General features: G+C 42.6%; 1 protein-coding gene and 1 long non-coding RNA gene across 4 annotated transcripts; one reads left to right on the forward strand and one right to left on the reverse strand.

Annotated features, from left to right (window-relative positions):
• Window positions 1–1,563: 1,563 nt before the first annotated feature.
• LOC146339554 (uncharacterized) lies at window positions 1,564–6,375 on the reverse strand. Of its 3 annotated transcripts, none has more exons than XR_014784279.1 (4): window positions 5,952–6,375; window positions 4,440–4,623; window positions 2,512–4,249; window positions 1,564–1,959 (listed from the first exon to the last, which is right to left on the reverse strand). It is a non-coding gene; the product is annotated as an uncharacterized LOC146339554 (long non-coding RNA). The 3 variants fall into 3 exon arrangements; XR_014784278.1 differs by having other exon boundaries at window positions 5,611–6,375; XR_014784277.1 differs by having other exon boundaries at window positions 5,114–6,375.
• On the forward strand, window positions 6,172–21,960 carry FBXO7 (F-box protein 7). Its single transcript, XM_084809688.1, has 9 exons — window positions 6,172–6,450; window positions 10,239–10,530; window positions 10,742–10,969; window positions 12,111–12,252; window positions 13,743–13,826; window positions 16,649–16,741; window positions 20,000–20,176; window positions 20,608–20,645; window positions 21,160–21,960. Exons 1-9 carry the CDS (start codon window positions 6,329–6,331, stop codon window positions 21,568–21,570), a joined length of 1,587 nt encoding a protein of 528 aa, XP_084665814.1. The 5' UTR covers window positions 6,172–6,328; the 3' UTR covers window positions 21,571–21,960.
• Window positions 21,961–22,466: the final 506 nt, after the last annotated feature.

Consider the following 22,466-nt stretch of genomic DNA (forward strand, 5'->3'; position numbering starts at 1 on the left):
TTAAGCAACTGTGTGAGTTTAGCAACAGGGCAAGGAAGCCAGGGCAGTGAACTCTTTCCTCCCTATTCTGTACTCACAGTAAGTAACTGTAAATAAATAACTATAATTTCCCCACCTTCTCACAGTAAACAACTAAATTTTCTAGGGAAAACACCCCCCAATAAAAAACTAATTATGAAGTTAGAAAGCCAGCAGGGGTACGTGGGCTCCATTTATTTCCCTTTCCCCCTCTTTACCTGTAACTTCCAAAAGGCTTTTGACAAAGTCCTGAGCAAACTTAGCAGTCATGGAATAAGAGGGCAGGTCCTCTTATGGATCAGTAACTGGTTAAAGAACAGAAAGCAGAGAGTAGGAATAAACAGTAAATTCTCCCAATGGAGGGAAATAAATAGTGGGGTCCCACAGGGATCTGTATTAGGACCAATGCTTTCAACCTGTTCATAAATGATCTGGAATTAGGAGTGAGCAGTGAAGTGGCCAAGTTTGCGGATGACACCAAATTGTTTAGGGTGATTAAAACAAAAAGGGATTTTGAAGAGCTCCAAAAGGATCTCTCCAAACTTGGGAGAATGGACATCTAAATGGCAAATGAGGTTCAGAGTAAGCAAGTGTAAAGTGATGCACATTGGGGCAAAAAATCCCAATTTCAAGTATAGCCTGATGGGATCTGAGCTAGTAGTGACCAACCAAGAAAGACCTTGGGGTTTTGGTGGACAGCTCAATGAAGATGTCAACCCAGTGTGCGGCCACTGTAAAAAAGGCAAACTCCTTGTTAGGCATAATTAGAAAAGGAATTAAGAATAAAACTGCCAATATCATACTGCCCCTATACAAATCTATGGTGCACCCAAACTTTGAATATTTCATACAGTTCTGGTCACGGCACCTAATAAAAGACATTGTAGAACTGAAAAGGTGCAGAAAAGGGCAACTAAAATGATCAAGGGGCTGGAGCATCTCCCCTATGAGAGAAGGTTACAACAGCTAGGATTGTTTAGCATGGAAAAAAGGAGGGTAAAGGGAGACATGATAGAGGTGTACAGAATTATGCATGGTGTGGAGAATGCGGATAGGGAGACATTTTTCTCCCTCTCTCAAAATACTAGAACCTGGGGTCATTCTATGGAGCTGATTGGTGGTAGATTCAGGACAGATAAAAGGAAATACTTCTTCACGCAGTGTGTAGTTAAACTATGGAACTTGCTACCCCGGGATGTAGTGATGGCCACCAATTTGGATGGCTTTAAAAGGGGGTTGGACAAATTCCTGGAGGAAAAGGCTAGCAATGGCTACTAGTCTTGATGGCTACATGCTACCTCCAGTACCAGAGGCGGTGAGCCTATGTACAGCACTTGCTGGGGAACATGGATGGGAGGGTGCTGTTGCGCTCATGCCCGCTTGTAGGTCCCTGGTCGGCAGCTGGTTGGCTACTGTGTGAACAGAGTGTGGGACTAGATGGACCCTTGGTCTGATCCAGCAGGGCTCTTCTTGTGTTCTTAAGTTCCGGGGGCAGCACCACGTGGGGTGTGATTCCCTTGGGGGAGAAAACACTTGAGACTTATAGCATTTTTCACATATTTGTTTATTTACAAATGTACAAAATACCGGTCTTTCCCAACCTGGTAGCCTCCAGATGTGGACTACAACTCCCATCATCCCCAGTCAGCATGGCCATTGTTAGTCTTTACGGTTCCACAAGACTCTTAGTTGTTAAATCATTATCTGTTTCGGATCAGGTGGGCTTTCAGCTTCCCAAGCAGAGAGCTTGTCTGCTCCAGAGCAAACACTAGAAACTGGTAAACTGCCAGCAGTTATTCAGCATTTTCCAAATGCTTTTTTCAGGACATTCTTGTTTGAGCAGAGTAGCTTTTGATGGCTGGGATTAAACTTTTAATGGCTGGGAATGTAGTGCGTGCTTTGTTTTTGCTTGACACTAATTGCTTTCTGTAGTTCCCAAAGCTGTAATTGGAATATAAAATTACACTAGTTAGACTTTTCATTTGATTTTTTTAAAATTGCTCTCTTTCATCTTGTTCCTCCATCAGTATAAGAAAGAACACACCTTTAGTGATGTGCTAAACCATTCTCTGATTCTTCTATGTTTGTCATGAAGTTGTTGTTAATAGCTTATTGCAGCTTTTGCAATGTTTTTCAATACAAAAAAAAAACAATCATCTCCCTGCCCCCAGTCTGTTCCCTCCTCCCCACTTCTGCCAAGCCCAAAAGTAATTTCTGGAATCAGAAGATTATATTCCAGTGCAGACAGAATGCTAAACCAATTTCCAAGAACCCCTCTAGAATATCATCTCCCCATACTCAAACCCCAAGAAAAAAAAAAAGGGGAGAAAGAATAAAAAGTAGAAAACACACACTCTTGCTTTAAAAGAAAGCTCTTTTTATTCAAAGAGCTAAGCAGTAGATATGTGCTACCAGCACTTCAGCAATGCTTAATAGGCCCCCTGTCAGGGTAATTTCTCACTTCAATTAGACTACAATCCTATTCACACTTACTTGGGAGTAAGCTTCATTGCACTCAGTGGGTTTTGCTTCTGAGTAGACATGTGTAAGATTGCACTGCTAGTCTCTGAATAGTTTTAAGACGTAGTTACAAAATCTCCGACAATTTGTCTGGGTTGCCCTTCTCGTGTGCTGCTTAGAACAATGAATGAATGAATAACTTTACTGAATAAGTCTTCTGACCATTTCAAGCATAATAATAAAGAAAAAATACGTTGAAGGAAAAGACATTACTTTACATTAGAATTAGGAACATTACACTAGAATTAAACATTACATTAAGAATAAAACATTATGCTCACATGAAAACACTACAGTAAAAAGCACCAAAAAAAAACACTTGTTCAGTCGTTCAGTCGTGTCCGACTCTTCGTGACCCCATGGACCATAGCACGCCAGACCTTCCTGTCCTTAAACCAGCAATAAATAAAACCCACACATTCGAGTTGATCAGCCAAACCATTTTTCCAATTCCTTTTTGCCTTATACTTTTTGCCTTGATTGCAAAAAGGGCAGCCCTCTGGGACACACAGAAATTAGAGCCTCGTAAAAGAAGTAACAATCTATCCTTCACTGACCAATTTCTCATGTGGGTCAGGAATAAGGCTAAAGCGTGTTCCTTTCAGCTTGAGTATAGATGACAGTCAGGTAAATAGTGTGCCAGATCTTCAGTTACAGAGCTGCCATATATGCATAGTCTGTCACTCAGTTGGATGCTTCTGAATCTTCCCTGTAGCATCACTGTATCCATCATCTCAAATCGTAAACATGTAACAGCTACATGCTGGCCCCTTTTCAGACCAAAAAACAGCTATTTCTCTTCACTGAATGTGGTGCTGGAGAAGACTCTTACGAGTCCCCTGGACTGCAAGGAGGTCAAATCAGTCCATCCTAAAGGAAATCAACCCTGAGTGCTCATTGGAAGGACAGATACTGAAGCTGAAGCTCAAATATTTTGGCCACCTAATGCGAAGAGAAAACTCTCTGGAAAAGACCCTGATGCTGGGAAAGACTGAAGGCAAAAGGGGAAGGGGATGGCAGAGGATGAGATGGCTAGATAGCATCACCGATGCAATGAATATGGACTTGAGCACACTCCGGGAGAGAGCGCAGGACAGGAAGGCCTGGCGTGCTATGGTCCATGGGGTCACGAAGAGTTGGATACGGCTGAACGACTGAACAACAAACCATTTACTTGCCTTTGAGTTTGACACGGCAGCTATATCCAACTGGGCTCTAATATCTAAAATCCTTAATTTGACTATATATCTTAAATTGGTGCTAGGGGTACTTAAAGTGTTCAAACTGAGACCATAGCCTGGTAACATCTTTGTGAAGTTATGAAGCCATGATGCTTCCAAGGTTTTAGCCATATGCTCTTGGAGATGTTTCCTTGGAAGCCTGGCATCAGGCCCAGTTTGAACCAGTAATTAAATAGCCTGATCTAAAACTGCCATGATTCCGAGTTCAGTTCTGAGCACATATGCTGGGCAGGCTGATTGCACCCCTAAGATCAGGTGAAGGAAGTGATTTTGAACACTTTCTATTTTCTTGTCATTGGACAATCCCCACATTTCTGCACCATATGTTAGCACTGGCAGGACTTTTGCCTTGTACACATTAAGGACTGGCAAGAGAGAACTGGGTTGTCTGTAGTTCAGGAGTCTATTCAAAGATTGGGCACATGCAGTTGCCTTCAGCTCATTTCTCTTTTGGTGCAGGACTCAGGCTCCTGTAAAGGTAAACGGTAAACCTAGGTAAATATAGGATTCCACCTGTTCAATTTCATTGGAGTCCAAAAACCACTTGTATCGTTTCTTTTTCTTGCCAAATATTAGCACTTTTGATTTCTTGCTATTTATTACTAAGTCATTATCCCTACAGTAGGTGCTAAATTTCCTCAATAACCTACGCAGACCAACCTGTGTAGTGGTGAGGGTGCTGGACGGAGAGGTGGACGGTCTGGGTTCTAGTCCCCAGTCGGCCATGGAAGCTCACTGGGTGACCTTAGGCCTGTCACAGATTCTCAGCCCAATGTACCTCACAGAGTTGTTGCCGTGAAGATAAAATGCAGAGGAGGAGGAGAATGTAAGCCGCCTTGGATTCCTTGCAAGAGGAAAAAAGGCGGGATATAAATACAATAAATAAATAAAAATAATAAATAATAAATATAACAAGATCACATCATCCGCATATAAAAGAATGTTCACAAATTTGTCCAAAACCTTTGGCATATGAAACTCTTGACAACGAACTGTTGGGACTATGTTGCTGATGTAAAAATTGAAATGGAAAGGAGCAAAAATACAACCGTGTTGAACTCCTTTGGTGTGGGGATGTCATTTGTTAAAGCTTGATTCACCCCAGGCTTAGAACAAAGTTATCGCTGGCCCCCTGTTCCTGTCTTAAGAGTATCACACAATTTCCAGTACATTGTAACGTGCCCCAAGCTGTAAGAATGTGACAGACTGATTACGGGTGCAATCCTATGCCTGTAAATAGGAAAAAAGTCCTACATTTGAGTCTCACGACTAGATGGTGCCCTAAAATTAATAATGAATACCCGGTGTGGTATGTGAGAAGTAATGGTCTTCACCTATCTTGTGAAGTTTCCCTTTAGCTCTGCCTTCATCCACCCAGAAACCTTTTGCATGAAAACCAGTCACTCCATTTATCTGAAAACTGCCTTTCCATAAGAAAGGGCGCAATCCTATGCATGTTTAGACAGAAAGGAACTCTGACAACTCCCAGCACTCCTTCAGCCAGCCATGCTGCGAGCTGTAGAACTTTTCTTCTGAACATGGATAGGATTGCGCCCACAACTGCACTCACGGGTGGAACAGAATCGCAATATGTAACAAATACAGTTATCAGCATTTCCATATGCTGGGTTTGGCCTAGCAACCGGGGGAGCAGCAGCAGCCAAAAAAAAAGGAAAAAAACAACGGGGTGGGATAGGTGGGAAGGGCAGCAAGTGTTCTTGGAACCTTTACCCCTTGGTAACATGGCTGGTTATCACTGGAGGTTTATTTTACTGCTTGAAACCTGTCTCGGGCAAAGGGAGGAGGTGGGCTATAAATAACAACCACTGACTTTTAAAGTAATAACTAAAGAGGCATAGTCCTGTGATCACACTCGCAAGCACTCCCTTTTTTTTTTCTCGTGTGGACGCCCCAGGGTGGAGATACGAGTTAGGGCGCCATCCTACGCATGTTCAGGGAGAAATAAGTCCTACAACTCCCAGCATCCTCTAGCCATGCTGTCTGGGGCATGCTGGGAGTTGTAGGGTTTATTTTTGTCCAGGGGGCCATCCTACGCACGTCTAGACAAGAACGAAGTCCTAGGAGTTGGAGGGCTGCTTTATCCCTAAACAAGCATAGGACGGCGCCCTCGGAGATCTACGGGCGCCTCAGGACAGAGGAATGCGCACGCGCCTTGGGGCTAAGCCAGGAAGAGCACGGAAGTTATCGATGAGGAACAAAGTTCTCCCATTCCCTCTGCGTAGGGGGGGGCAAGGGGTGATCTGAAGAACCCCGACTCATCGATCGGCCCGTTGGTTCCCGGGTTCGTTGGACGGCTTGGGAGAAGCGGGCCCCGCGGCGCGAGAGAGGGGCGGGGCCTCACGTCATCTCGAGGCCGCGGGGGTGGATGGGTGAAGGAGGCGGTGCCTCACCAACCAAAACTAACAATAACAACGGCACCCAGAAGCCCCCGCGCTCGCTGCGGCCTCCTCCGCCACCAGCGTTCCTGAGGGGCCTGCCTGGCTCCTGCGGGAGGGGGAGCGGCCGGGAGACAAAGACCTGCCGCCGCGATGAAGCTCCGGGTCCGGGCGCAGAAGCGGACGGCTCCGCTGGAGTTGCCGGGGGCGGAGCCAACTCTGGGAGATCTGCGCGCGCACCTTTGCCGGACCCTCTTGCCCACTTGGGGTTACAGGTAACGTGCGAACTGGACCGTGACGGGGATGGGTGTGCGGGTGTATGTGTGTGGGGGAGTGAATGTGTGAGCTATGACTATGAGAGGGATTGCTTGAAGGCAGAGGGGTAAGAGAGAGAGCATGGTTACACCGTGGAATTCGCTGCCACAAGATGAAGTGGCGGCCAGCAATTTGGATGGCTTTACTAGGTGATCAGATATATTCATGGAGGAGAAGGCGATCACTGGCTATCAATGGCTACTAGTCCTGATGGCTACGTGCTACCTCCTGTATCAGTGGTGACATGCCTGTGTACGTACCCTAATTGCTAGGGAGCATGAGTGAGAGGGCGATACTGAACTCATGTTCTGTTTTGGGGTTTTGCACAGGCAGCTTGTTGGCCACTGTGTGAACAGAATGCTGGACTAGATGAACCTTTGGTCTGATCCAGCCTGGCTCTTCTTATGTTCTTAAACAAATTATCTTTGTATAATGGCATACCCTTTGCCAGGCTCTGTAGGAGTAATCTGAGGGTGCAGGGGAGAGGGGCTGCTCGAAGCAGGAGAGGGAGGGTGGAAGCCTATTTATCTCTGATCTATTTTATCTTTACAGTATCTATACACTGCTTTTCCAAAAAGGAAGGCTCAAGGCGATTTAGAGAGCAAAAATTAAACGAGACCCAGTCCAGTAAAATGGTGACAGCGAAGAACAGATACATTTATTTAAAAAGAAGCCATTTGGAATATAGCTTAATATATTTTGCCAGGCTGTATAGGAGTAATTTGTGGGTGAGACAAAAGGGGTAAGAAGAGTTTCCCGGCTCTGCCTTTCGCTCTCTTTCCCATGGCTGTATTTATTTATTTACTGTATTTATACCCTGGTCATTAGCCAACATTGGCTCCCAAACTGTCTTATAGACATTAAAATTCAATAGAAATGATGTACAGCTTTGAGGTGAATTAAGTGCCAAGTTTTCTGCCTTTGTGACGGTATCTGCAGTACTGAAAGCATGCTTTGTTTAAATACTGGAGAATATAGGTGTGTTCCAAATGATTTGATTTTCATTCCATCCTCTGTTCATAATTGCTGTGCAGACGGATGCCTATCAAAGTAAGTTTTCTGAAAAGGTTTGTCATGCACTCCAGGCCCCCAAACTGGTGATTGTATGAAGCACTGATGCTAAGAAGACTGTGGAAAGATTAATATTTGTGCACCAAGAAATGTTCAGAGTCTTGATGTGTTTGGGGCTAATTATAATATAGCCTTCTGAATAGTTTTGTGGATGACCATACTTATGCATCTTTTACAGTTGTCTTTGCTCTAAAGCACTGGGAGGTATCGACTCCTTCAGTAAGCTAATTGAAGTCATCAGTTGGTAAGGGTGTCAGACTAGGATTGGGGAGACCTGGGTTCATATCCCAACTCCACTGTGAATCTCTCTGAGTCACCTTCGGATAGAAATCCCCTTATTGAATGGTGAGGCATTTTCTTCGCAATTCTTGACTTCCAAACTGTGCTAATGCACAGTTGGAGAAAGTGACAGGCAGTCTAACTTAATGTACGAGAAGTAAGTTAAGAAATGAATGATTTCAGTTGAATTTACTCCCAAGTAACTGTGTATGGGATTGCATTTTTAGTGCAACAGTTGAATTCTAATGCTGTACCAGTTCATCAAATAATGTGCTATTATGTAATTGCCAATCTCACTAAAGAATCTGAGCACTATGATGGCCTTGCTAGAATCCAGCCCTGTCTGTCCCATTGATTGATGGGTTCAGGAGATGGGGATGGGTGCCCAATGTGAGCTGAAGTTTTAGAAAGGCCTTGCAGAGCTGACAACTTGGCACTTTTGAAACTGAAAACCAAGAATAAGGGATTTCACATCCAGTTTTGTTTCTTGGCTACAGCTGGAATAGAAACCATGATGATTCTGTAGTAAAACACTGGCACTACTTGTTACGGCATAGGAAATATGTGCTTTATTTATTCATTCATATATTTAAACCATCTTAGGCTCCCTTTAAGATAAAAATTATCTCAAGGCAGCTTATGTTAAAGTCCACTAAAACAATAAACAAAGAATCGATAAAATAAATGCCAGTGATAATAATAAAACAAGCAGCGAGCCCAGAAATGACAAAACCCAGAACTATGGGTTAACTATAGGTTGTTAACCATGAACAACCCGCAAAGAGAACCCATGGTTTGTTGGATTGTGAACTCTGGGATGTTTAAACCATGGGTTAGCATTATGTGTGAACCGTGCCTATATATGAAAGCTTTGCAGTTACATGAGACTTTGAGACAGAAAACACCTTTAAAAAAAATGGTCAAAGATAATTATGAAAATCTTGGTTAATGTGAGGCGTGACTCCTGGAAATGGAGAGCTGCCAGCATCTGCTCATAAGAGGGCTTGCTTGCTATGCCCCTTAACTTCCTTTACTAAAAAAAAAAAATCATATGTTATCGGTAAAACAATACATTCTTTGTATTTTTTGGGAAAAAAAGAATGTTTTGTCATAGCTTGGATGCTATCTGTGAAGCCAAGCTAATTCAACAGCTCTGCCACTTATTCTAATCTTTTCATATCCTTACCAAACGTTCTCTAAACTTAATTAGTTGAAAACATAATTATGTTTGCTACATAATCATTATGTTTGCTACATCTTAACAAAACATGTATTGCGGATGACTTCCTCTCTCTTCATTGTTTTGTCACTAATTTAGCTGCTGCTAATACACAAACATATCTCCTCAAAAAACCCCTTTCACTGTATTTCAAATATGTGGTGGGGAATAGGGAAGTTGGGTTAATGTACTGATACTAATTCACACATTAGAGCTGTTCAGGTGATCTTGCCCTCCCTTCTCCTTCACACATGACAGAAGGAGAGTGAAAGCTTTTGCTTTCACTTACAATTCTGCATTATGTGCAGCCTCTGGGGACAAGAACTGTGACTTGTTCTAAAGTGAAAGACCTGCATGCGGAGGAGGAGAAGAGGAATGCATGAACCTAAAGCTGACAGTGGCTCGTTCTCTAAACTTAGGTGAATGCCTGAACTGAGCCAACGCCTGCTTGAAGTAGCTAACTAAAAATTCCTGTACTTCAGTCTGTCAGACAGACACTACTATGTGAACATGTAAGACCGGCTCTGGCCTGCGTACACTGGCTGTCTATATGCTTCTGAGCTCAATTCAAGGTGCTGGTTTTAACCTATAAAGCCCTCCAGGCTTGGGACCGCAGTACCTGTCGGCACGCCTCTCCTGAAATGAACCCACCTGTACTCTACATTCGACATCTAAGACCTCTCTCTTTTCCCAGGTGTTTGGCAGCACATGATGAGGTTTAATCGGTCCTCGATGTATCTTTTAGTTATCACTGACAGTTCAAAGTTGTTTTTAGTTATATGTTGTTTGTGTGTATAGACTGTGTGCTTTTATGTAAATGACTTTTAAACTCTGTATATTGTATTTTAATGTTTTAACTGATGAACACCACCCAGAGAGCTTTGGCTGTGGGGCAGTATAGAAATGTAATAATAATAACAACAATGATAATAATAATAAAAAATAATTAACAGCAGCAACAACACCGAGTGCTTCTAACCTCATGTATGCTTGCAACAGGCTAAAGTAAGCATATAGGAGAAAGTGAAACAACTTGGCGTTGGTATAGGTTTTTTGTATACCCACGTTTTGCATTGCAGTGGTCATGAAGTTGGATATTTAGAGACATAACTTGGTCTGTAATTGGAATGTATGCCTCAGTACGACTTTGTACCCTATGCAATTTTGGTTTCCCTGCAGTTCTGATACCAAGTTTGCAATAACCTTGAACAACAAGGACTCCCTTGCTGGAGACCAGGAAACCCTAGCATCATTTGGGATTGTTTCAGGAGACTTGATATGTTTGATGTTAGAAGATGCTGATGAAGCACGTGGATTACCTCCACACCCCTCCTCATCCCTGCCTCCACTGCAGAATAATCAAGAGCCATCCACTTCAGCTATATGCCACAGCCAATCCAGGAACCCGGATAATGCAAGCCACAGTGGACCCATAGCAGACCATAAAGTCCAAGATGACGTTCAAATCACGGTAAGTCCATAAGAACTGAAAATGCATTGCTGCATTTTGTGACTACTAAGTGTGGAAACAACCGAGGAGACTCTTGGAGCTGCTTAAGCCCCTTCGGAGAGGCCACTTTTCTCAAAGAAAGCCATTGCTTCATTGTTTTCTTCTTGATCAGTTTGCCCAGCTAGGTATAACTTTTTGAATGCTCTCTTGTTTCTACTGCTGTCCTTTCAAGGCAGGATCCAGCCAAGAGTTTGCTTCAGAGACTGTCCCAGATGACCTTGACCTCCAAGGAGCTGCAGGTTCTTATCCTTCAGAGCCAATGCTTTGCTGTGAAGCTACAGATGGGCAAGTGCCGCACTCGCTTCAGACACTCTACCACTCTGCAGACTGTGCTAGCGCCAATGATGCCTTGATAGTTTTGATCCATCTTATCATGATGGAGACAGGATATGTCCCTCAAGTAAGTAAAAAAAGTAAAATATCAGCTTTCTCTGAAACTGAATGGGGATTTCAACATGAGTTAGGTGGTGCTTCTTGGCTCAGTGCAGAGGTAATGCTGTCTGCCTACAAGTGAAAGGTCAGCTTACTGATATATTTTGGGGATCTCTCTGTTTTTAATGTTATTTGAAAGACAGCCCTACTCCCCACCCCCAAACAGACACAGTTTGCTTGAAAGTCATATATTTATTACATTTATATCCCGCCTTTTTTCCTCTTGCAAGGAACCCAAGGCGACTTACATTCTCCTCCTCCTCTCCATTTTACCCTCGCATCAACAACCCTGTGAGGTAGGCTGGGCTGAGAGTCTGTGACGGGCCCAAGGTCACCCAGTGAGCTTCTGTGGCCAAGTGCGGACTAGAACCCGGCTCAACTGGCTCCCAGTCCAACACTGTCACCACTACACCATGCTGGCTCTATGGGAAGTAAATTAATCCTAAAAAATACTGTTCAGCTGATTAGACACAAAAAGCTGCAGTTCCCTAGACAATTCCGAGTAACGGATTTTATATTAAAAAAAAGGGTGTGTGTGTGCCATTGTTTCTTCATCCTAGCAGCCCTAGAGTCCTTGGTACAACTGAAACTATCTCAGAGCTGGATAGAGCCTAATTTGAATGTCTGCAGCCTCCTCCCATGTTCCATCTTAAGATTGTAACTAAATGGAGACTTCCTGGCTTGAACATCAGCCATTTTTTCCCCTTCCCATTCTCTGTTTGCTTTGTTTACTGTTGTGCGTGATGAAGAGTTCTCGAGAACTCGAAATACTGCACACTGTTTTGTGACCCATAATTACGTTAACAAAGCTATTGTGCTAATATGGCTTTTGGAATTTTTCTTATGGCCAACATAGCTATCTTTCCTTTTTCTAGCTGAGCATTGTGTGTGACTTGCATGTGTCTGCTCCAATACAGGCTGTATTGTACAGTATAAGATAGAGTGATATAAACTGTACTGCAGTCATGCCCTCATATTGTCAGCTAGAATTGCGTATTTGAAGCACACAGAATAAAACTCCCTGTTCAGTCTCTTAATTTTATAGGAGGGCCATTCTTGGGGGAACAGGTGGAGGGGCTTCCATGTTAACTGTCTTTCATTGTTCCTAGGGAACAGAATCAAAGGCAACATCAATGCCTGAGAAATGGAAGAACAGAGGTGTTTATAAGCTGCAGTATACCCACCCCCTCTGTGAAAACGGCTTTGCTGCCCTTACCTGTGTGCCTTTGGGAGACCTTATTGTTGTCAATGGTAAGGATATTTTGAAATGGCTCTGGTTGAAAGCTAACTCCTGATTGTCACTCTTTGCCTTCCATATTCCTTCGCCCTTAGCAGAAGCATGAAATGAGCTTTCATTGAGTCTCGTGCTGACACCACAGCAGACTTCTGTGTGTTATCATGTGAAACTGCAGTGTTTTGCTCTGTTGCATGAATACATTGGGTTTCTTCTTACTTGGGAGCTGAATTGGACTTCCATTGGCTATGCACAACATACCCTTGGCCTTGCAAGATATGAAACAAGCCTAATCATCCTCCTTAATTGGTATTAAAACGCATCTGGTGTTTCTTAATATTTTAAAGTTTGATTTCATTTCTGCAGCTCAAGATTCAGCAACAAACATGTCTGCTTGCACATATAAGTGCTCCCCAAGAAGAGAGATTTGCTTATGAGCCTGTTGTGCTAAGGCCTCATTTCAACTTGCACAAAGACTGGTGTCATTTCAACAGAGGACTCGGTTAGCCATGTTTGTGCTTTCCTCCTGTGAAACTTTCTGCCTGCCTTCTGTGGCATTTCACTTGGAGGCTTCCTGGCATATTGTGATACGTGACGGGAATTGTGTCACCAGCAGGGTCTTCAGGCAGATTCACATGACCATTTTAGCTGTTGGGATGTGGGTTAAGTAAATGAATCCCCCCCCCTCTCTGTATATAGGGAAATGGTTGTGTGATCATGTTTAGTGCAAAGCACTGGGCAGAGAGACAAGCAGTTCATGAGATAAGTGATAATATGAGGCTGACTGGATGCATAGTTGAATATTGCTGACACTTAACATGTGAGAGTATGATTCAAAAGCATGAGACTTTTTACTTATCTTCTGAAAACTAAATTAGGGCACAATCCTATGCATGTTTAGACGGAGAAAAGACCTACAACTCCCAGCATGCCCCAGTCAGCAATGCCTTTTCTCCGTCCAAACATAGGATTGCGCCCTTATGCTACTTAATTTCCCCCAAAGCTACAAGTGTCCCAGAGATGTTTGTTTCTCATTCCTTAATATTTTAAATATTTTAAATATAAATGTACTGTATCTGGGATTGAAATAGGATATTTCAATCTTAAGGGTTCTACCCTTAAAGACAACCTAACAGTAATTTTAATAAATATGAATAAATATTTTGACTAATGAAAGAGGTAAGTGAACCTTGAGCTAATGAAGGCCTGGTGATATAATAGACATTATTTTTCTATTTATAGTTTTGTTTCGTATAATAGAAATGTTGGGTTTCTGTATAGATGCTGCTGCCAGTCTGTGTCTATTTTGGGCTGGCAGAAATGCTTCAAGCAAGTGTCGTAGGAATCTGTTCTAAGCAGAATGCAGCATTCAGTTTTCATATTTCCTCTGATCTCGGGATAAGAAATGGGCAGTAGCATGGTATAATGTGGACTGATGCCAAGAGTAAGAAGAGATATAAGAAATTTTTATTAGATGTTCTCAGTGTCCTTCATGGGTGTTTTGCAGCAATGTTAAAGATTGTCAGTGACATCAAAAGTGTGAAGAGGCTGCAGCTTCTGCCATCGTCCTTCATCTCCTTTCAAGACTCAGGTACTTGATACAGTCTGACTTTAAGGTGGTCTCAGTCTTCAGTGAGAAACAGCAAGGGGGCTAGTGTGGAATTTGTGTAACATTAATTTTGATAGTGCATAATAATATTGAGGAAATTGACAGATGAAGTGAGTGGTGCAGAGGGCCGTTGATAGCAGTTATTTTCGACTTTTGTAACCATGCAACTTACCAGCTGACTGAAACTGTATTTGAGATTTCTAAAGACCTTGTTCCCAAAGATTCATGGGATTCTTTGAGGTCCTTGGAAGATAGATGCTCTAGAAGAAAAACATTGTGTCAAAAAAGTTTCTCCCTTGAGAGTGACAAGTGTCTGATCTAAAGGCTGGAGAACACAGGGAAGATATGAGTAATGGGCAGTACGAATCTGTGGACAGGGAAACACATGGGGTGAAACAGAGGCTTGAAGGACACACAAACATCATTCTCTGAAAAGTAGAGCCATTCACAGACATAGAGCTAAATCAGTCATTGCATTAGCATAAGTCCACTAGTGCAAGAGGACTTGCTCCCGCTCTCCTCACCCCTGCAGTCCTCTGCGCTGCTGAAAAGTCTGTTCCGGAGAATTTCCCAGCCCTCTTGAGCTGATTTTGAGGAGGTGGAGGGGAGGTTGCAGGGGGAAGGGCATGACAGCATTAGCTCCAACCCACTGCCTCCAGTTTTTTCAAGTGTACTACCAACCCATAAAAACAAGACCCTTGTGTTAGCTTTTTAGAACAAAACCTGGAAATCTTAATCTGACTGCCAGGTGTTGGATAGTATATTTGATGAGTCCTTGATTGCAAAAGATAAGATAGCTTTGTTAATATGGGAAGTGTCACCAGAGTTTAGTGGTAGACCCTTTATAGTGTTATATATGTAGGTGAGGGAAGAATCCTTAGCAACAAAAAGTGGATACCTAGTGTGGTGCTAGCTTTTGTCTTTCTTTCTGATATGATACTGTAATGTTGGTCATGTTGGAAACTTCTCCTAAAGAACTAGCACTATCTTATACTGTAACTGAAACATTAAGGAAGAAATCCTGAGATAATAGATCCTGCATAGTGCAAACCAGCCTAGTTCCCACTTGGATTTATAACTTTGATTACCAGTTAAATGGTGATTGTAGTATGACAGATGGTGTTTAACTGAGGTGGAGAAGGAGAACTCAATAATAAACTGTGTACAAAGGACTGCTGAGCTGCTAGTTTCCTGATGTGCTACAAGGGGAACTGGGAACTGTGCTTGTGGGAAAAACTTCCTATAAATATTGTGGGATATAATCCTATAGTCACAACTTTGTTTTATAATTATCTAATTGTTGAGAACTGGGGAGAGAGAAATGCACAAATTTATAGCAGGGCAGAGATGTCATAGCCCATATCCAAAGTACATTAAAATGTTCTGGTAAAATTATGAACAAGCCCTAGGAATCATAGAAATCTAAGGAATTTATAGATGAAACTCAGTAGCCCTTTTCAGTGTTCCAGTATCTAGGTAGCATTGGCAAATGAGTGAGTGCCTACCTGCTCTATCGCCAGCTTCTATGAGTTTACAGAGGGGCTGTGCACATATAAGGCCAGTTTGCACCTAACGCTAAACCATAAATTTGATGAGCAGGAATGAGCTTGTGCAAAGGACGAACTTGCAAGCTCATCATCTGTGATTGGGGGATGGAATAATCAGCATTTAATTTTGCTTTAGCAGATTCTTAGTTTGTCTTTATGTAGATTCCTAGTTTGTCCTTATGTGTGAACCAGGAATTGTAGTAGAAAGTAAAGTCTGATTTGCTAAATAAACTAGGAAAACAATCCAGGTTTTGAGTTTAGTTTGTTTAGCAACTGCATAGAGTTTCTCTATGAAGAGAATAGAGAATTCTCTGAATTCTCTTTTGTTAATCCACAGCTCCTGGTTTGCACATAATGTCAAGCCAGGAGTCTGCTAAAGTGAAACTAAATTTTCATACATTCTTCCTGGCTGCATGAATGGAGGAAAGGGGAAGGGAGAGTGCTTGAGCCTTTTGCACAGGCGCATTCTTGCTTGTGCAAGTTCTGGCTTAGAGCTATATTGCAAGCGGATCATAGGCTCCCATATGTGTGATCTGTACCCTTCCATTTATTCAGTGTATAGATTGCACAAATAGAGAAGCCTACACTTGTAGGCTTTCTGCAAATGGAGCTCTTGAACATGTTGAGGTCAGAGCTTGGACCAGTAAGGGTAACCCTAATCTCCCCCAACTGCCTTCCCCCACCAACCCACCCACCCATTCATTTTTATAGGGCTGAGTGTTGAACAACAGTACTGTTAATCTTGTCTGCAAACCAGTCTGCTTGCCTTGTGGAGTAATGGCATATAACTGGCCAGCAGAGGGAACCACAACTTGGAAAATCTGAGGGCAGAATGTAACAACATAGGGCTTCTTAAATAGGGCTTCAGCGTAATACCCAGCCTAAGTCTTAAATATCTAAGACTCTTTATCTTAGTTGCAGTAGTTGTTACAGTGTTATTTATAGTAGTTGTACAATAAACTTACTGTCATTTGTTCTCCACCCTCCCACGCATGAAAAGCCAAAACTGACTCCATCTAGATGCTATAGTGTTTAGTCTTGCAAATAATTTCACAAAGGCTAGCACCTTATGCAAACTTCTACTATCTTGCGTAGATATAATGGTTGTGGCACACTGTCAATCTCATGAAGAGACCCAAACTTTTTCTGGCTAATTGCTTGAAAGTGATTTGTACTTGCCAAAGGATATCAGGTGAGTAGCTATTTACAAACCTTCCAATAAGTTGCAGTGATGTTAAAACCTTTATTTTTCTGAAGCAAATGTTGCAGGAGTGTATAAGGACCTTCAGAAGCTGTCTCGTCTCTTTAAAGATCGGCTGGTGTACCCTCTTCTGGCTGCTGCCCGGCAAGGTAAGAGAAGTGAGGAAAGAAGCATATTGTGTATCCTTTGTAAATAGAGTGCTTGTCATGCAATGGCTAAAGCAGCTGGACAGGTAATAGCAACTTTAAGGATATCTGAGAGTGCCACAGCAGTTCCCCTCCAACTTCTCCATTAGCTTCCCTGTGCCCTTCAGTTATTAGATGAATAGGCCCACTAGATTTGGCAATAAGCTGTGTAATTATGGGTTCTGCCTGAGCTGCGGGGCCATATCGGCTTCTGGCATACTAGCAGCTGTGCCCTCTACTGCTTACTAGGCCCATAGTGCATTGTGGGTCTGTAGCTGTGTGCGTGAGCATGCATATGAACTTTAACTCCAAATACCTGCCACCTCCTGTTTAGGATTCACCCCATCCTCTAATCTCATGTAGTCGAGTTGAGCCTCAGCCCTGAACGGATGCAGTTCCCGCAGATGATTGGGTAGCCAGCCTCCAGGCCAGATTAAGTCAATGCATTTCTTCCCCTGAAGTATAGTCAGGGTTGCAGCTATGACTTTCAGAAATGAATAAGCACCAATTTCTAATTTGGGAAACATTTAATAAAATAGATAGAAATCTGAAACTGCTCTTTGAAGTCTAAAAAGGTTCATGTTTCATTTAAGGGTCAAAGACCTCTACTGTTGTTGAGCCAGCTGGAGAGGCTGTTTCCTATGTGGCTTGACAATATAGTAAGCAATAAAATACTAGCTTTGATCTATATGGGGTTTTTTTTGGCCAGGCCAAGGGAAAAAAGCATATAGAATGTTTTATATTGAACATAGCTGATACCATTGTGTAACTGTCTGAGGAGTTTGGTTCCTGAACTGGGGAAGTAGAGGCTTTGGTTGTGCAAACTCTAGTGTGCATTTCAGAGGCCATTGAGAGTTGGTGCTCACTGGACAACCATTCATGCCTCTTCCTTTACCACCTTCTACATGGTTGTTTTATGACTTATGGAAATAGTTGAGAATAGCATGATTTTTCTTTCTCCCTGCCCTCTTCAAATTACCTGTGCAGGCTGGGACTGGTATAGAAGCCATTATGGAGTTCCTTGGTCAGTCTGTAGGAATCCTAATGCTAGACCTGATGCTGTTTTGTTTGAGAGACTGTTTGGTCATTGAAATATGGGAAATAATTTATTACAAAGGGACTTGTGTAGCTACGGTAACCGCAGTGCCATGGTCACTTAACTCTTCTCTTGACATCCTCCAAAGTGGGGAACGGGATGGGGACTTCCCAGGAATCTTCTCTCTTATGCTGAGATGTACAGTGTGCAACTGGCACTGTTCCTTGTGCTCCTTCATGCTCTCAGCCACCACTCATGTCTGCTACAGAAATTCAGATGTAGATCCTAGTGGAAATACCTTAGACAAATGACTGATCCCTCTTTAGGTCTCCAGTCATTATTAGCATTAAACATGTACAGTTCAGTTTTGAATGAGTTCACCTCCTAGAGGACCAGCCAATGATTACTTGAGCTTGTTTAATACTGCCATGCATGTGAGGAGCTGCCGTATAGCAGATCAGACCACCATTCCATCTATTCCAGTAGTATCCATCCTGAGTGAGAGTCTCAGCGATGACTATTCCTGGTATTCCCTTTAAGATCCTTCTATTGGCAATGCTGGAGATTAAACCTGTGATCTTCCACATGCAGAGCATGTGCTCTGCCAACCCTTCACCAGACACATTAGCGATGGAATCCAAGGGGTGGGGATGGGTGTAGACTGAATCTTCTTAGATTTAATTTTGAAATGTTTGGTGTGTGCTTTTTTATTGTGTTAGTTTGCACTCAGTTCGAGCCACTATTGCTTAGAAAATACACGTCCTAAGTCAGTTTCTTAGTCGGTTACCGAAGACTAAAAAAAATTATTTGCGAATGTAACAATAACCAAAAAGGGGGGGGGGGGTATGGAGCCACGAAAGAGAAAAAAGAAAAGGAAGAACATGACATAAAACATATCCATAGACAGTAACCCTTCACAACACCATTAATAAAAGAATGGGGGAAAAAGAGCGGGGAGGGAGATTTGACACTCCCATTTCAAATCTATACAGTAATATCAGCAGTCCATATATCTAAATAAGCATCCATATGAAATCAGTGGCTATAGGACATACATTCAAATGTAGCAAGATCAGTAAACTCTTCACACCGTTGAATGATAGGGAGTGGGTGTTTATCTTTTCAAGCTTGAAGTAGGAGTCTCTTTGCAGCCACATGGGCTCTCAGTGTCTACTTTTGCTGTCCATCTGTTAATCCCCACTTCACAGGAATATAAATTGAAAGCGCGTGAACATCCACAATTATTACAGATTTTTCAAGAACAAAGTTTATATGAGCAATGACTTCAAGCCAAAAAGAAGCCACTACAGGACGTGCCCACATCACATGCCTCAAGGAGGCATTGTCCACATTACATCGCTAGCATCTAACAGCTTTCCATCTCCGTCTTAACAAGTCTCTGTGGTGCTCAGTGTACATGAAACAACAAGACTTGTTGAATCAGCTTCAACTTTAAATCTACAGAAATACTACATATGACAGTTAGGACAACTTTCCGTAGATTAGACTGTATAGAGCATTCTGATTCCCTATTCCATTCCTTTCTGCCATTCTGGACAGCAACTTTACTACATTCTAAATGACAGTTATAAGCAGCTGTAGTAGGCTTAGCTTTCTGTAAAGAAACAATTTATTCCTCCTACAATGTAGGAATTGCTGAGGCACTCACTACTGATGGGCTATATGTAGATGCCCAAGAAATGCTGTAGCTGGATGTATTGTCAACCAGTGCTAGACAGTGATACTTAAGCCGCAATACTGAAAATGATTAGAAGTCATAGTCTGATCCTATTAACTGATCTAAAGTATAAATTCCACTGTCAGCCCAATTCCTCCACATAAAAGGCCACCTCTCTTTTTAAATGAATGTCTTGTGTGTGTGCGCGTGTGTATGTATGTATATTATTGTTGTTCAGTCATTAAGTCGTGTCCAACTCTTCGTGACCCCATGGACCATAGCACGCCAGGCCTTCCTGTCCTCCGCTCCATGTACTGCATTTTCTGTTCCTGCCCCTGGCAAATAGATACCTAGTTGAACACTTTACCTTAAGGAGAACCATTTTTTCTACTTGCACCTTAACATCATGCCATGTACCTGAGACGATGGTAAGCTATAGTAAGGAGGAGTCAAGTTACTCTAGCATTATGGATAATACTGTTTCCCCCCTACCTTTATGTCCTCCCAGCTTTGAACCTACCAGACGTCTTTGGCTTGGTGGTCCTTCCACTGGAGCTAAAACTCCGGATTTTCCGACTCCTGGACGTCCGCTCGCTCATTTCCTTGTCCGCTGTTTGCCATGACCTCTACACTGCTTCAAATGATCAACTACTCTGGAGATTTATATACCTGCGAGATTTTAGAGGTGACTACTTATGCACCTTTTCTAATTGTGTAGAGGTGAAGTGGGAGTCTTGATCCCAAACCCAGCTGCCTAAAGCAGTTTGGCAGGCTAATTTTAATAAAGGTGCAGTCCTATGCATGTTTAGACAACATGACTGGCTGGGGAATGCTGGGACTTGTAGGACGTTTTGTTGTCCAGACATGCATAACATTGTGCCCAAAAGGTCTATTCTCAGGGAAGCTAGGAGCATCATTGGATCCAAAGGGATGGCTACAAGACAGTGGTTTTAGAGATGGCATTCAGTATTATATCTACCATAGAAGGCCTGTGTCTGGACATTGTGTGATCAGTATAGGGTTCCTATATTAAGTGAAATATGTTGCCTTCCATGGCTGTACAGAAATGCAATATGGGATTGCTATATCAGACTGACTTCTGCCACTTCTTTGCAGATCCTGTTGCCAGGTCTCGAGACACAGACTGGAAAGAAGTAAGTGGCTCTCCTGATACGTATGTTTCTTCTATAGGGCTGTTTTCTTAAAAAGAACAGATGTAGTCAGGAGAGCCAGGGATCTGCAGGCAAGTCCTAAGCTAACTGAAACTGCAATTGATATAGAAGACAAGTTCTTCACCTGCCAGGTTTTGCTTGAAGAGCTAGGCAGCAACTGTGTTCACCTTAATGTCAACTTGCACAACTTCTTTGGAATGAAGCAGAGCTGAATCCTCATCTGGAATTCCATATTCCAAGTACAAAAGTTGCATTAAATATAAGATAGAGGCTCAAGGTGAGACCAGCCCAGTCAGACATTTCCCTCTAAAAATGAAGCCGTTCAGAAGACACTGTTGGGGACAATTGTGCTGGGGGTTGGAGCTGGCACTTTGATTAATTTGTGGTCCTAAATACGGTCAACGTTAATCATTATAGATAGGAATGTTGTAGGAAACATTTTTAGAACAGTGGACACTTCTAGACTTCATGTTGTGCCTTTCCCCCCCCCCTGCAGCTGTACAAGAAAAAACTGAAGCAGAAGAAGGACGCCCTGAGATGGAGGCACATGATGTTTCTCCCCCCTCCTCCCCTTCCCATGCCATTTCATCCCAACCCACTATATCCCAATCCTTTTCCTCCTAACCCTCTTTACCCCCCAATGATCATTGGCGGTGAATTTGATGAAAGGCCAGTACCTTCATACATTGGAGACCCAATCCACTCCCTTTTTCCTGGCCCTACGGACCTTCCAAGTCAATATCCTCCTCTTGGGCCACACTTTGATCCATTTCCCCCTTTCAGGGATCCATTTCCTACTTTCAGGCCACACTTTGATCCATTTGTACCATTTCAAGAACCCAATCCCACGCTTCCAGGAAGAGCCAGCCGGGGCCGCCTAATCGATAGTCGCCGTGCATTCATGTGACAACTCTTATGACCTTGGCTTTAGGGTTTTAAACCTCCCTGTTCCTGGGCTTGCTTTGAAACTATAGGATACTTCAGCTACAGGGCTCTGATACCTGCCTTTTTAAATTATGGCAATGCATTTGTACTATGGTATCTTGATTCCAGGGACTTGGGTCCATCAATTCAGTGCGAATAGCCAGTGATGCCTCCCTTAGAACTGGAGATCCTTTCCACCAGAACTTTGTGGGACACTTTATTCTTTTCATTACCATCTGCAAATTGCTTCTTAGAAAGCAAAAGGTGGTTGGCCTTTGCTGCATCAGATAAAGAGCACTTTAAATGCAAACATTTATGTTGGTCTGGATTGTCTTATTCTTTAAATGTGTCTATTAAATCTGTGGTGATGTTTTCCTGAATTACTAGCCTGATTAAATACATTTTCCATGGGAGAGTGTTCTGTTCTATGCAACATCAGATATATGGAAAGCCCAGGCTCCAAAGGTATCTGATTTGATTCAGACACCTTCTATTGCTTGAGGGATGTTTCTTTTTTTATTACTTGAAAAGCAATTTTGGTATTAGACTTCAATGCACAAAGAATACGGAGTTAACATGGTTTTTGTTACACTTGAAATAATAAAACATTGAACAGTTCATCCTACAAATAGTTGAATAATAACATGCTACAGTGCAACTCGGAACTTGACCAAAACATGAACAAGGATGCCAAAAGCTCTGATAAAGGATAATTGCCTTCCTGCCCTAGATGGTTCTCTTGCAAATACCAGGAGAAAGCTCTAAGTGTGCTACAAAAATGACAGCGTCCACTGTACGATCAAATAAGATGAGAACTGTGTAGCAGTACAGGGGAGTGAGCTCAAGACTTGTTTTCACCAGCTTTGCTTATGGTCCACT

This window comes from Heloderma suspectum, chromosome 7 (genome assembly GCF_057233095.1).
Source record: "Heloderma suspectum isolate Gila_16-S chromosome 7, 16-S_ref, whole genome shotgun sequence".
Lineage (NCBI taxonomy): Eukaryota > Metazoa > Chordata > Lepidosauria > Squamata > Helodermatidae > Heloderma > Heloderma suspectum.